We start from the raw sequence: 14,934 nt of genomic DNA, 5'->3' as shown, positions 1-14,934 counted from the left end.
GAAGAAACAACCCAGAATGAAAGAGAAAGGTGGCCAAATGCAGTTAACCCAAAGCTTAAAGTGCAGGACTTTTTATAGCTGAAATTAATTTGATGTAGGTTTTCGCAAGAGCGCGCTGATTGAACAGATCGTTCCATAAAATCTCTGACTTTTTTGCCCATGTAGTCACTAATAGTAAGTTCTCTTAGGAGATTGTATTCTTTTTTTACGTAAACACATGCCCTGAAGTACAGTGTGGATATAAAGGGCAACACTATGGCAACTACACCGGTCTTATTCGCTTATTATTCTGGCACATGTATACTGCACAGCGACTCACTCAAAATCTAACAACACAGATTAAATTGATTTGAAAACCAATTCACAAATCGACAATTTCCTAAATGTCATTCCCCAGTCTCATCCCCATTTCCACACTGCACTTTCCTATTCAATAAAGCTAAGATAAACAAATCATCCAAGCAAGACCACATGCAACTCTCAAGGCATTCAGTTAAAGGCATAACACGACACCCCTCAAATGATAGTGATGTCTGATGAACTACAGGAATGGCGTATGCGTAACGAAACAAAAATATATATAGGAATAGCATATGCAGAACAAATATGCTGTACAATATATGCATGGCAACGTGCTTGGCATCAATAAAGAGGACTCAGTGAGGAGAGTTTGGACTGACCTTGGTGAACTCCTCCCACTTCACAGCTGAGTGGACAGGCACTGTTTAACCTGTGATTGATAACACCTTTAACAGGAAGCCGAACATCCCCCATCTTTGTCAATTCATTAGCTAGAAAAGGGAGAAAGAAACACCATTATAGAATGTCTAATTTTGTTTTATCTTCATGACGCAATGGACCAAGCCGAGGTTTTCTTTTGAGACATCGCCTCAGTTGACGCCAAAATACATAAGAAATAATGTGTTTCAAACTGTGGCATGTGTGCTGCCTCTGGTGGTACACAGTGTACTTTACAGATAAAAGTATTTGTTTTATTACATTTTATACACGTCTATGAATGTTTTGTCCTCCTTTGGGTTAATCATTGAGGACTAGCCATTGTTTAGTCTCACCATACACTTGATTTTGTCCAATTTTAGGCCACATTCAGCCCTAATTTAGACCAGCTAGTCCGGGTTTGGATCTGGTGGTACTCGGAAAGCCAATTAACATCTTAGTTGGTAGCCTACTTTGTGTGAAGTGCTGTCCTAATATGAACATTGCAATAATATAATTGACTGCAAGTCCTCCCTTCTCTCTCACGCTGTCTTTCCTGTCTAATAAAGCCAAAAATCGTTAAAAAAAGAAAAGAAAAAAGAAAGACAACATGGTGAAAACGTTGCATTAATTACCCACTAACAATCAAAAACTGCGTCATCTAATCATTGCCAGCCTCACTCACTGTAGAGAGGTGTGTCGCTCAGGTTTCTCACTACGTTTATCCATTTCAAAAGGGAAGAAACGGGGCAGACGCGAGGGGGCGACGTTGATCTCCGTAACGCGCGCCGCGGCTGTGAGAGGATGGAGAGGAGCGCGCGTCTCTGTGCCATGTTCTCTCTCTCTCCCTCTTTCCCCCTCTTCCCCCCGGAGTTCCCCCCCTCTCCCGTGTCAGCTCGAGTCAGTCACACGGCTACAACTCAGACATGGCTTCAAATCCGTCCAACGTCTGCGCTTTGTTTCCCCTGACTTTTATGATTAGATGCGGGATTCGCGCTTTAACTCGCCGTTGAATCCGCGCCACAATGAGGCACGTCGCGTTGCATTAACGCCCGACGCCGCTCCAAAATCAGACGCATGTTGATTAGCCTCAAATTACTCTCGTTTTCATCTTTTTGTCATCATCCATTCAAAAAAAAAAAAAAAAAAAACTGTGAGACAGTCAGACCCCTGCTAAGCGTCTCATTTTCAAGTGGGCCATTTGCATTTCTTTCTTTATTTATTATGCATTAAATCTAAGTATGATGCAAGTCGGGGGCAGCATGTGAGAGGGTTAATGATAAGATCGGGAACTAAGAGGAACTAATAGGCTTCAGTCTATTAGCAGCAACGACCAAACTGTGAGGCTTCATTGCACTGGGTGAAAGCAACGCGTGTGTAATATGATACAAGCAACACAAGTGCTCACTGCAGCTCTAATGACCTTAGGGCTTTAAATGTTTATTTATTCCCCAGATATATGTTGCATCACTGAGGGTTTTTGACTGTGGGCTTGGTTTGCAACAGCCTGGCACTTTTTTTTTTTTTTAACCTGAAACAAAGATAAGTCGAAAATATATGATTCAAAACTGGAGGAAAAAAGGGTAGAATACAATGTAAGTTATTAATGTTGTATGAAGACGCTCAAGAAGGTGATATAGGAACCACAAGACGTCTGATATCCAACTTAATTCATTCACTAAATGTGTAAACCATTTAATTTCTTCCTCAAAGCCCATTCTCGGCCGAGTGGAGAGAGATAGAGCAGCTTGCGCTTACCTGGTTTTGTTAGTCCGGTCCGTGGTGCGCTCTGGCTGGCGTCGCTGAGCCCCAATCAGGTGCCATTACACCCGCTGTTAGAGCCTTCCATTGGCTGCTGGAGAAAGGAGCTGTGCGCAAAACCAACTCCGCCGCTCTCAGTCGACTTACAGGAGCTGAGCCGCGCACATCCTCCCGCTCAGAGCGCAGGCACCCCAGACTCTCACGCGGCTGCTGCACACACAGAGACGGGGAAAGTCCTGCCTTTTGATTCAAGTTCTTTCATCCTCCGCCCTGCGTAAAAAGGAACTTCTGGATTCTTTTGACACACGTGTGGGATTTGGTGAAATTGTTTTTGTGACTTTATATGAAGCCTATGTTTAGTGTTTAGTGCTGGCTGTGCGCCCTGGCTCCAGTTTTGCAATGTTTTTTCTGACGCCAAAAACTCTGCAGAATTGATTAAAACAGAGACGACTGGATCAAATGGCTTTGATTGTCACAAGTGAAACGGCACAATGTTCCACTGACGCGCAGCTTAAGAGGGGGATTTTTCATCGGGACAGCATTGCTGCTGTGAAACCCACTGCCTTTTCGCGGACAGGGGACAAAAGAAATGCTACTTTGCTGTAAAAAGTGGAATTAACTTTTCCTTCTTTTTGTTTAATTTTGAAGTGCACTTTGTGAGAGGGACATGCTGTGCTTAGTGTTGCTGCTCTCCATCATCAATGGAGCTGCGTCTCAGCTGCACTACTCCGTGCCTGAGGAGCAGGAGCCAGGCTCCGTGGTTGGGAATATTGCAGAGGATTTGGGACTGGACATTACTAAACTTTCCGCTCGCCGTTTCCAAACTGTGGCGAGTTCCCGGACCCCTTATCTGGAGGTAAACTTGGAGAATGGCGCGCTTGTTGTAAAGGAGAAAATAGACCGAGAAGAGATCTGTAAGCAAACTGTCCCGTGCTTATTGCACCTGGAGGTATTTTTAGAGAACCCGTTGGAGCTTTTCCGTGTTGAAATAGAAGTGATGGATATCAATGACAACCCGCCCAGCTTCCCCGAGACCGACATTTCAGTGGAGATATCAGAGAGCGCAATCCCGGGGACGCGCTTCCCAGTTGAAAACGCGTTTGACCCCGACGTGGGCACAAACGCGCTCAATACCTATGCCATCACCAACAATAACTACTTCTTTCTGGATGTGCAAACGCAGAGTGACGGAAACAAGTTCGCGGAACTGGTGTTGGAGAAGCCACTGGACAGAGAGCAGCAGGCAGTGCACCGATACGTGCTCACGGCTGTGGATGGAGGCGTCCCGCAGAGAACAGGCACTGCTCTTCTAGTGGTCAAAGTCTTGGACTCAAACGACAACGCTCCCACGTTTGACCAGTCTGTGTACAGCGTCAATCTGCGGGAAATCTCTCCCGTGGGCACTTTAGTTATCGAGCTCAACGCCACGGACGTGGATGAGGGCCAGAACGGGGAGGTTGTCTACTCTTTTAGTAGCCACAATGTTCCACGAATTAAAGACTTGTTCAGCATAGACGACAGGACAGGCAGAATAGAAGTGGCGGGGGAGATTGACTATGAAGAGAGCAACACGCATCAGATTTATGTCCAAGCAAAAGACCTGGGGGCCAACGCAGTCCCTGCGCATTGCAAAGTCCTAGTTAAACTCGTGGATGTGAACGACAACACGCCAGAGATAGGCTTCAGCACAGTGACCGAGTCTGTGAGTGAGCAGGACGCGCCGGGGACAGTCATCGCTCTGTTCAGTGTCTCTGACAGAGACTCCGGTGACAACGGCCAGATGAGCTGTGAGATCCTCGGAGACGTCCCTTTCAAACTAAAATCCTCTTTTAAGAATTACTACACAATAGTTACAGACGGGCCCCTGGACAGAGAGAGTACCGACACCTACACCATAACAGTCGTGGCTAAAGACAAGGGGAAGCCTTCTCTGGCCACCAGTAAATCCATTAAAGTGCACGTGTCTGATGAGAATGACAACGCGCCGCGCTTTAAGCAGGCGGTATATGACGTGTATGTGACAGAAAACAATGTGCCAGGCGCGTTCATTCAGGGTGTGAGCGCTCTGGACCCGGATATCGGTCAAAACGCGCTTATTACATACTCCATATTGGAGTGTGACATCCAGGGCATGTCTGTGGAAACATACGTATCCATAAACAAGGAGACGGGCTACCTTTACGCGCTGCGCTCCTTCGACTATGAGCAGCTGAAAGAGTTCAGTTTCATGGTTCAGGCAAAAGATTCTGGTGCAGCTGAGCTCTTCTCCAACGCCACCGTCAATGTGATCATAGTGGACCAGAATGACAACGCCCCCTCAGTCATAGCACCCATAGGGAAGAATGGCACGGCCAAGGAGCACCTGCCGCGCTCCGCTGAGCCGGGTTACCTGGTGACGCGCGTGGTGGCTATGGATGGGGATGATGGAGAGAACGCGCGCCTGTCCTACAGCATCCTGCGTGGAAACGAGATGGGGATGTTCCGCATGGACTGGAGGACGGGTGAGCTCAGGACAGCACGAAGAGTATCCCCCAAACGAGACCCACAAGCCTTCTATGATCTCCTCATAGAGGTGAGAGACCATGGACAGCCGCCTCTGTCCTCCTCCGCCAGCGTCAGTGTCATCCTGGTGGACAGTGTTGTTGAGGGCCGCAGTGGAGACCGCACCTCCACCTCCAAAGCCAAAGAGACTTCTCTGGACTTGACTCTCATCCTCATTATTGCACTGGGCTCTGTGTCATTCATTTTTCTTCTGGCCATGATTGTGCTCGCTGTGCGCTGCCAGAAGGACAAAAAGCTGAACCTGTCCACGTGCCTCCTGGCTGGGGAATGCTGCCTGTGCTGTGGCGCGTGCTGTAGCAGACAGGCTCGAGGACGCAAGCAGAAGAAGCTCAGTAAGTCGGACATTATGTTAGTCCAAAGCACCAACGTGACGTCAGGGGTGGGGCCCGTGGGACAGGTGCCCGTGGAGGAGTCGGGCGTGGGCGGAGTGGGTGGGGGATTTGGCTCTCATCACCATCAGAACCAGAACTCCTACTGTTATCAAGTGTGTCTCACTCCAGAGTCTGCCAAGACCGACCTGATGTTCCTGAAGCCCTGCAGCCCGTCCCGCAGCACTGACACGGACCACACCAACCCCTGCGGGGCCCTCGTCACCGGATACAGTGACCAGCAGCCGGACATCATATCCAACGGCAGTATTCTTTCCAGTGAGGTAAGAGCTCTTTCACAGCCATTTGTCCTTTCAACCAAAATATTCCTAGTATATTATTTAAAAGAAACATGCAGTATATCAAATACATTCAAAATATATCAATATAGTTAGAAATACCTGCTACACCCTCTGACCAGTGCCTCATATTGAAGTCATGCACAGTTTCCCACTGCCTGAGTTAGTGTTTCTGTCCACTGGTCTTTAATTATTGTCACAGTTAGTGGTCAGGGCAATTAAAATGAACATGCTCTTTTGGGGTTATTTACAATCACAAAGTTAAAATTCAAGACAAAGAGAGAGAGAGCAAGAGAGAGAGGGAGAGAGAGAGAGGGAGAGAGAGAGAGAGGACAATCAATTAGGACACAGTGTTTATCATGGCACAGATTACCCCAATATTATTGCACAGCTTTTCAAATCATTCATAATCTTTCAAATCTTTCATTTCCACATAGAAATACCAAAAGTGTCCAAATGATCGATGCCTTACTGACCTTACTGTCATATACCTAAATAGTGCTGTGTTTTTTTCCTCTCGTTTCCTGGTGTTTTGTGTATTTTGATATTTTGGATGGATAATTTGTTTGGTTGGATTCTTGCTGTGGTAGGGACAAGCAGCCCGACCGGCGCCTCCTGCTTTTGCTTTAGTTATTCCACACACGAGCCGGCATGCCAGCACGCGGACAAAGGCTGTTCAGTTTCAGAGTTGTGAGGCTCAATCATTTACGCATTCATTGGCACTCCCAAACTCACTCTTTCTACTCCACTCACCCACTCATCCATTCAAGCCCAGAGGACTGCTGCGCCCTCACTGAAATCTGACATTTTAGTAAACTCCCTTATAATATATTGTGTTTTTGTTGTTGACTAATTATATACGTTTCTCTTTTTCAGACCAAACACCAGCGAGCAGAGTTGAGCTATTTGGTGGATAGACCCAGACGTGTCAACAGGTATACATTTCAACAATACACACACTTTTTAGTCTGTTTGTTTCTTTAGATTATCCAGTCACACATGGCCACAAGATGGTGCAGTGTTTATGCCATGCAGTTCAAAGCCCATCAATAAAGCATCTCGACTGAAACTGTACATAGGTATAACATTGTAGAACAGAGGATTATTTTTTTAGCTTGCGAGAACAAAATAGCCCAAAATGTACTATGCTTCAAGTTGTAGTATTTTTAATAAACAAAAATACATAAACAACATTCAAACGCTCACTTCCAATCTTGCAAAGGCTACAGTTCCCATGGTATCACTGTGGCTAGTTTGGCACCTGTCCCATGACTAACGGTGCAGCACTTATTACAGCACTGGATTTCATTACATGCCATGTGTAACACCCAATTTGGATGCCCGATGATCACTGTGACAGTATTCATTTGTGTCTCATTGAATCCATACAGATTCCACTCATTTTTCTTAACCTCTCTGCTTCTTCTCTCTCAGTTCGGCGTTCCAAGAGGCAGATATTGTCAGCTCCAAAGACAGTGGTCACGGAGACAGCGAACAGGGCGACAGTGACCATGATGCCACCAACCGGGGCCACTCAGCCGGTGAGTTATAAACCCAATTTCAAATTATCACATTCTGCCCCCTCGCTAGCAACGTCTTTCCAATAATTTGCAAATGCGAACGGGATGGGAATGCAGGGCTGTTGGTGCACATGACTGGCTTTTAATTTCCTTAATTTGTGCCTGGCCCTGTCTGTAGGGAAGATGGTAACAGAGTGCGAAGAATGAATAACCTCTGAGGTGTCGATTTGGTCGAAAGGAAGCAAGAAAATTTAGTGCGGATGTTTCTTATATTTGTGTTTTTTTCTCCCGCACCGCTTCCTCACACTGGAGCGTTTGTGTCTGGCTAACAACAGAGTGGTGCTGAAAAGGACAGCGACTCGGAGTGAGGCAGTTCCATAGTGCTTCAGTGGCACAAATCAATAGGTCCACTCAAGTGAAAAGGAAACCATGGAAGTTAAATTGATGTAATGAGATGCATTTCAATCAGTGGTATGAGTTGCCCTGTGGTAGATGCAGTTGTTGGTCATGAACTTGGTGGTTTCTTTATGAAGCCTTAATAATTGAACTACACAATTTTACTAATGCATTTCATGACCCCACCAGAGACTAGCACTTCAGATTTGATTTTAGTTCCAAATGTATTTGTCAACCAGTTTGTAACTAGGGATACAATATGAACAAATCAACATTTACGTAGTGTTAGGATTATTGTGTGCAGAAATACTGTATCACGGTTTTAAAATCATTGACACCATGAACATATCTGCAGAGCGATCCTCAATTATCATTCATTCATATTGTCAAATGGTGGTAGCCCATTTGATTATTATGTCACTAGCCTTCTCAAATTGAACCAATTACTAAAAAGTAATAATAATATGACATATATAGCTGAATATAAGCACTTTCCATTTATGTTGACTTTTTTGGTACATACATTTCTTATATTTGCTGGACAATTCACGCGATTATAATTGTTTTGTATCTGCGATTGTAATGTGAGCTGAACAATCTTGGCATCTCTTTTTGTAACCTAAAACACATTCTTTTTTAAACTTGTGCTATAGGATTCTTCTGATGTAGTCATAGGTCCCTCTTATCCCTGTCATAGTCTTGTTTTAGATCTATCTTTTGTTAGAATTGGTGTGCCTTATGCTGCCCAGTTGTTCAGTGTCGTGAGTTTGAATCCCGGCGCTCACAATTTACTGCATGCAGACAAAGTATCTGAAGAAAAAGCAAGTCCAGGTCATGATAAAACCATTACACAAAACCAGGACTACCAGGATCCTTTCATTGTGAATACTATAGGAAGAGTTTTAAGCTATTCCTCGGTTTAATCCTGTTTCAATAGACTATTAGCTAATTGCACAGCTTTCCCCTAATCCAATAAACGGCCGCGTAGTCCCCATTTAAATCAAAATGCTACCTTTACAAAATGGCCAGATCGTATCATCAGCCTTCCCCATGCCCTGCCCTAGAATGCTATTAGGTTAGTACCTGTTTATTGATCACCGTGGAGACAGACAAAAAGTGAAGCAATACAAAATCTCATTTCATATTGAATTGCCCTTTTCTGTCTGAGGGATTGTTCAAACTCATGTAAGACCCTTGTCTAGACCACTGGCTGCCAAATACCATATGAGTGCGAGGAATACGAATAGGTTGGATTAGATACAGTGTAGGAGTTGTCAGGTTGTGAATAGCCCTCGTCAGGCTCAACGCTGTTTGACATTATTAATAGCCTGGCAAAAATAAAGAGGCGTTAAGTTGTCACTTCTGGCCCCTGCTGATGGAACAGAATGGTAAGATAAACCATGCCAGGATTCAAATATGAATCTGGAATGAGGCCAATGATATATCTGTCTTTTTTATCTACATCTGGAGCTATAAACCTATGAAGTATATATGACCAAGTTTAAATATGTATGTTGAGTTTGATGTCTACTGCTGACAGGGAAGGAGTTTAGCTGGCTTCCAGACGTTTTGCGATAAAGAGCACAGCCAGTACCATTAGGGATGTGTGAAATGCATCTCAACCTTTCGAATACATAAAGGTACTAATACATAATGTCACAGGGTTCAGTGGTGTATTGTAAGACTGATATTGGTATTTTCTCAAGTGAAGATAATGCTGAAACAGACTCAGTTTGGATTTTGAGTGTACCAGCAGAATTCATATAACACAGGGAGCTGTTAGCTTTAACAACATTCGATCTAATGTTAAATGAGAAAAAGGATGGCCCTGAAATCAACTTGGCGGGTACTGACCACCTCCTCCCATGGACTGAAGGAGAATCATGCATCTATGAACGCTCAAAAACTGGGGTGTTGAAAAAATAGTTGTCAGCAGTTGTCAATGTACGCTTTCCATTTTGAACTATTTAACTAACAATTTTACTTTTTGTCTTAAGTTCATCTGTAACTTAATTGTTAACTACAAGTGCGTTTCACAACTCTCAAATTGTCTAAATTTGTCCTTCACTTTATCCACTTTTCCCACATCTCTTGAGTGTTTCTTGGCCTGTGCTCATGTTTATTTGGCACCGGTCTGATCGGAGCACCCGCAGTCAGTGCTGGTCCCTGCATCTAGCACGAGGACACCCAACATTTGTTCCTCATGTTGGATTTAGTAAAGGAACAGCTTAGCACTCGATGGGAGGTATTATCACACCACTAGTATTTGGAAAGAGTGACACTTGAGTTCTGCAGACTTTTGTAAACAAACCCAGATGGCCTTACGTGTGAGAGCATGTGTAGGACTCTAGGTTTATCCTTGTTTGGTTTAAAATGAGCAAGTTTTAGTAGTGTTCTTCAGAAAAAAATACAAAAAGAAAATAAATACGGTATGTAATCTAGATGCTCAGTGGTGCCCCAACCCACTTTGAACATGTAAAAAATCTGCAGTTGTTTGATGTCTGTAATACAACTTTAAAGTTACTATTTATGAAGGTAGGTACTACTTATGAAGTCTAGGACATTTAGGGACTGTGGAGGGCCCCCCACAGTCCCTAAATGTCCTTGCTCTGCCCCTGCTGCAGGGTCACCTGAAGCCCTTCTCCTGCTCTTCTGCAGAACAGATCGAGGCTCTAGAAAACACTACAGGCTCCAAACTATAGACAAATTGAACCGTGGTGACTGCGATTGCAATATGATTGTCACAGGGGTGAGATCACATTCCAAATGTTATCCTTAAATCACACAGCCCTCTGAGTGTCAGAGTAATGCAACTACTGCTGCCCATTTGAATATCTCATTGTCGTGTTTTAATCTGTTGCTGTGTTTGTGATACCTGTTTTAATCCTCCAGCGTCTATGTGTGTTTAGAGCAAGAGAAAGCCAGGATAGGTAATGATGTCTGTATTAAAAAGCAGCCCTCCTTTGAGACTGTGCAAAGAGAAGCTGGAATGAGATTCACTTTAGGAACAGCAGAGTGGTAGTGCTAATGCTTGGCAGGCTTCCAGGTGTACACAGGGTCCGTATAGGCCCGTAGCTCATTTGCGTATGTATGTGTGACTGTTTGAGTGTGTAAATATAGAGAGGAGGAATACTGCTGATTGTCTCATGTGGCTTGTGGGCTGTGTTTATTGTGTGTCTAGATGAATTTTATGCTGATGCCAGGACCAGGACAATGGTGTATTTTTAGATGTCTCTGCAAGCACCACAAACAGCCAGAACTAAACCACATAGGTATTCATCGCTTTTGTAACTGCCTTATAATGCAAAAGTGAAAAAAATACTTCAGATGAACATGTAATTCAATTTACTTTGCACAAATGCTCAAGGGTAAAAAAAAACACGTTAACACTATAACCACAATACCACTTGTACTGGTGTGGTTGTCAAAAATCAAAAAAATCTGATACTAATCAATACCAAGACTCGTATCGAAACTGGATATTTATTTGAGCATAAAATAAAATGAGATATTTCTTGAATAGTTTTAAAATAATGATTTGTGTAGAATATTTTAGTTCATTGTCTTAAACCTTTACTTTCACCTTGACTTAATAAACATTTTTAACATGGTTGAGGTATTAAAACTGAAATTAAGAATAGGTTTGTGTTTCCACCAACACAAACCTAACCTAAATTAAATTATTTAAATTATATTGTTCAACTAGTAGAAGATTTAAATACAAGTCAAGTTTTTCCCCCGACATCTCTGTTAATTAAACTAGTTATTTAATCTGGAAGGCATTTCACACTAAAGCATCCAAATCAGTGTTAGACCCTATTTATATTCTATAACACTAAACACTGATTCCCCCAAACTCAGTAATTACACCGCCCTCACCTCTGAGCCCAGCAGGACCACTTTGAGTTACAGAAGGAGGACATTTGTGATTATTTTTGTTTAGTGTTGTTTTGATCTAACAGGAAAAACCTCGCCGTGGCCCAAACCAAATCATCAGTGAATTTGGAGTTTTCATTTTTACATACATACATTCAAGTAATGAATAAATAACCTTTATATAATTTAATTTTACCTCTGAAGGTGGTTGGTGGTTTGAAGAATGGTACAACACCAGTTTTGGACTTGGCATTTCAATTGTTCGGTATGGATGGCTTTAATAGTACAGACAGATTTGAAAAGCCCTATTTACGGTGCACGTGTGTCCCTGTGTGTTAGCTTGTACTTTTAGTGTGCACATGTTCTTGGAGGTGGTTTGTGGCGTGGTCTCATCCTTCATCCTGTCTCCCGCACACGTTGGCTCTCCCTCCGCAACACTCGGCTGATCAGTAATTCATTTCTGGACCCTTTTGCATGGCAATTATCAAAGCCGGGTTAGAGGGGTGGCTTCCTCACGGGACTGCACGGCGCGCGCGATTCCCGTTTTTGGTGCACCTCTGAATATTTCAAATCAAGGGGAGACCATTTCCAGTTGGCATATCATCAACCACACCTGCCGTTGCTTCCCGCTCGGCCGCGCGTCTGACACTTTCGAAAATAACTCTCCTGACGTGGTTTTAAATCAAAGGGACACCGCGAGTGAGGCTGCTACGGGATATCACCAGATACACTTTCAAAAGTAGGCAAATGGCTTTTCTGAGAGCGCCTGTCTGCTGTGTCAGGAGCCAGAATACTAAAGATTGACTACAGTACACCATCCCCAATCCTCTCCCACTTTTCTTTATTATCGAGGAACGTGGGGGAAAAAGCAACCAAAAATGTCACTCAAGTAAATATGTTATGACGTACACAAAACGGAATATCTATTTTTGCAGAATCCATCTTTGCACATTGATTTATGTAACGTAATGCAATATTATGTTCAAAGAAATTACACATACTTAGTAAATAACAAATGCATGAATTATTATGTAAAGCTTTTGAAATAAACACACTTTGCGTTCCGATTTTATTTCTATAGCACAATTAATATTAAAAGCAATTAAAAGTGCTAATGTTCAGTGCAGATGGAATTAAATACAGCTGTTTTGAACCTAGATTTAAATATGGGTGGATTAGACAAAAATGAACACAATACATACCACACGTATACAATGTTTTTAAGTAATCGCCTTTATCATGTACTCATCGCATCACTGTGGATCAGAAAGAGAAAACACATTTGTAAAATTTGTGCCGGATTGAAAAAAATGAAAATCCATCATGGTAAGAAAGCCAAAAAATCCAAAAGAGTAATTGTCTGTGGAGTGTTCGATCGGCTGTGAAAGTCTGTTGGGGGCTGGAAATGATCATTATCGGGACGTTTGTTTTGGTATGAACAACAGGCGTGACAAATGGGAGAATTAAATCACCGTGGCAACGCCGTATTAGATGGCTGATTATGAATTAGTGGCAGGCTGTATGTTGCGGTTCCCCATGTCACCGGGCTGTCACAGGAAGTTAGCACACCCGGCTTCCAAACGACGGCCTCCAGGGATGTGCAATGACCAGAGAGGACCCGCTTTCCAAAAATACCACCTTTAGACATGCAGAAGAATTCATCGCCAACAGTATGGAACTATATTTATGTCTCTGAAACTGTGACAGAACAAAGAACAGTGTAGCAGCCATCATTTTTCTCACAAAAGAGTCTACTTTATATTTAACATTTTTATATCCGTACGGTATGCATGGAAACACATCCAAGTAGAATATAGAGAAAACCGGTGCATTGTGATTTAAGATGTGTTTTTCTGTGTGGAATTGTAAGTGTAATTCTAATCATTAGAACAACTAAAGCGCGGTAACTATGCTGCTATATTTATTTATTTATTTATTTAAGGACATAGCATTTACATTGGACGAACCAGATACAATGTTTTAAGTGTTTCAACACCTGTCCATTGGGCCAATTTAGAGTTGCCAATTTTTTATCCCGGATAAGCCACGATAATAAATAGGGTTGACGACCTTGAGAGAAAATAAGTTCTACACCGTCTAATAAGCCGCTTTCCGGTCGCCCAGGGAATCGGTGCATTGTTGAACATTGGATATTTTACACAAATCAATCTACTTTCCAGCATATTTTAGTGGCAAGACATTTCCCTCGTTCTCCATTAAAACCAACGGAATTCCCGCTGGACCGTAAGTGCGATTACAACGAAAGTGCCAATCACGTGGGAAAAGAGGGAAAAGTGGGCGGGGCAGAATAAGAGAATGTTTATGCAACTCACCTCCTCATCATTGGGGTGCACGGTGGCAAAGGCGGTTAGCGCTCTTGCCTCCCAAGAAGGAGATCATGGGTTCGATTCCCGGACCAGACCAACCTCACATGATCTCTCCGGTTCTCTCCGGGTTCTCCGGCTTCCTCCCACCGTCCAAAGACATGTATGTATTAGGTAAAATTGGTGACTCTAAATTGGCCCTAGTGAATGAATGTGAGCGTGAACTGTCTGTAATGTCTGTGTCTCTGTGTTGGCCCTGCGACAAGTTGGCCACTGTCCAGGGTGTACCCCGCCTAAGGCCCGAAGTCACTGGGATAGGCTCCAGTCACCCGCGACCCCGAAAGGGAACAAGCGGTAGAAAATGGATGGATGGACCTCCTCATCATCGTTCATTTGAATGTTCCAGCTATCAAATGCATCAGAACCATATTTGTATCACCAGCTGACAAGGCAGTGGTTCTGATCTCCTCAGGAAATACATTTCCAGTGGTTATATTGTGCCCACATTATTTAAGTTTATTTATCACACTAAATTTTGGATGAGTAAGTGTCCAATTCCGTCACAACTTTACCCCCTGCGTGGACTCATTGACTGGTAAAATCTGCAGCTCATTAGTTGGTGTTCATAGCCACACTCTAAATGACATTGGTGAAGATTGGCTTTGATAATGTTACTCATTTGAGTCCCTTTGGAGAAAGAACCAATAGTTATTTATTTACCTCTCTACCATTCTGAGAAATACTATCACACTTTCAGTACTCAGTACTACTTACTTTCAGTAGTTCTTTTGCCCTTTACAATATTTCACTCTCCACTCTACCACCCATCTCTCGCAAATTTGATCCTGCTACAACTATATTTATCATTCCTTTCTCGGCACAGAATTCCCAAGTCCAGACAAGTTTTGAGTTTTGTTTCAGAAGATATAAATATGCAATTTCTGGGTCACCCACATTTTTGAAAGATGGAGAAAGGGCAAGAAATCCACCAAAACTAGACTAGTACACATTGTTCATCAAGAAATAACTTTCAGAAACGTTTTGTTGCAAAGATTAAAACATACCACTACTACCACTACTAATACCACTAGCACTAACACCACTACTACTA

At 43.1% G+C, this 14,934-nt stretch overlaps 1 protein-coding gene across 4 annotated transcripts in view; it reads left to right on the top strand.

Moving 5' to 3' along the window:
• The first annotated feature begins 2,591 nt into the window (after positions 1–2,591).
• Positions 2,592–14,934, top strand: part of pcdh10a (protocadherin 10a) — a 27,225-nt gene continuing 14,882 nt past the window's right edge. The window contains exons 1-4 of one of the 4 annotated variants that reach the window (XM_072462224.1): positions 2,598–5,372; positions 5,541–5,692; positions 6,584–6,642; positions 7,142–7,248. In XM_072462224.1, the coding sequence (XP_072318325.1) occupies positions 3,146–5,372; positions 5,541–5,692; positions 6,584–6,642; positions 7,142–7,248 (2,545 nt within the window). In that variant the 5' untranslated portion in view covers positions 2,598–3,145. Of the gene's footprint in view, positions 5,693–6,583; positions 6,643–7,141; positions 7,249–14,934 lie in introns of all 4 variants that reach the window. The other 3 variants (XM_072462225.1, XM_072462223.1, XM_072462222.1) reach the window with 3 other exon arrangements.

Source organism: Eucyclogobius newberryi, unplaced genomic scaffold, assembly GCF_026437365.1.
Source record: "Eucyclogobius newberryi isolate DKJ021-1_F unplaced genomic scaffold, fEucNew1.0.hap1 SCAF_4, whole genome shotgun sequence".
Classification (NCBI taxonomy): Eukaryota; Metazoa; Chordata; class Actinopteri; order Gobiiformes; family Gobiidae; genus Eucyclogobius; species Eucyclogobius newberryi.
Note: the sequence above shows the minus strand (reverse complement) of the source record. Positions and strands in the feature narration are given on the sequence as shown.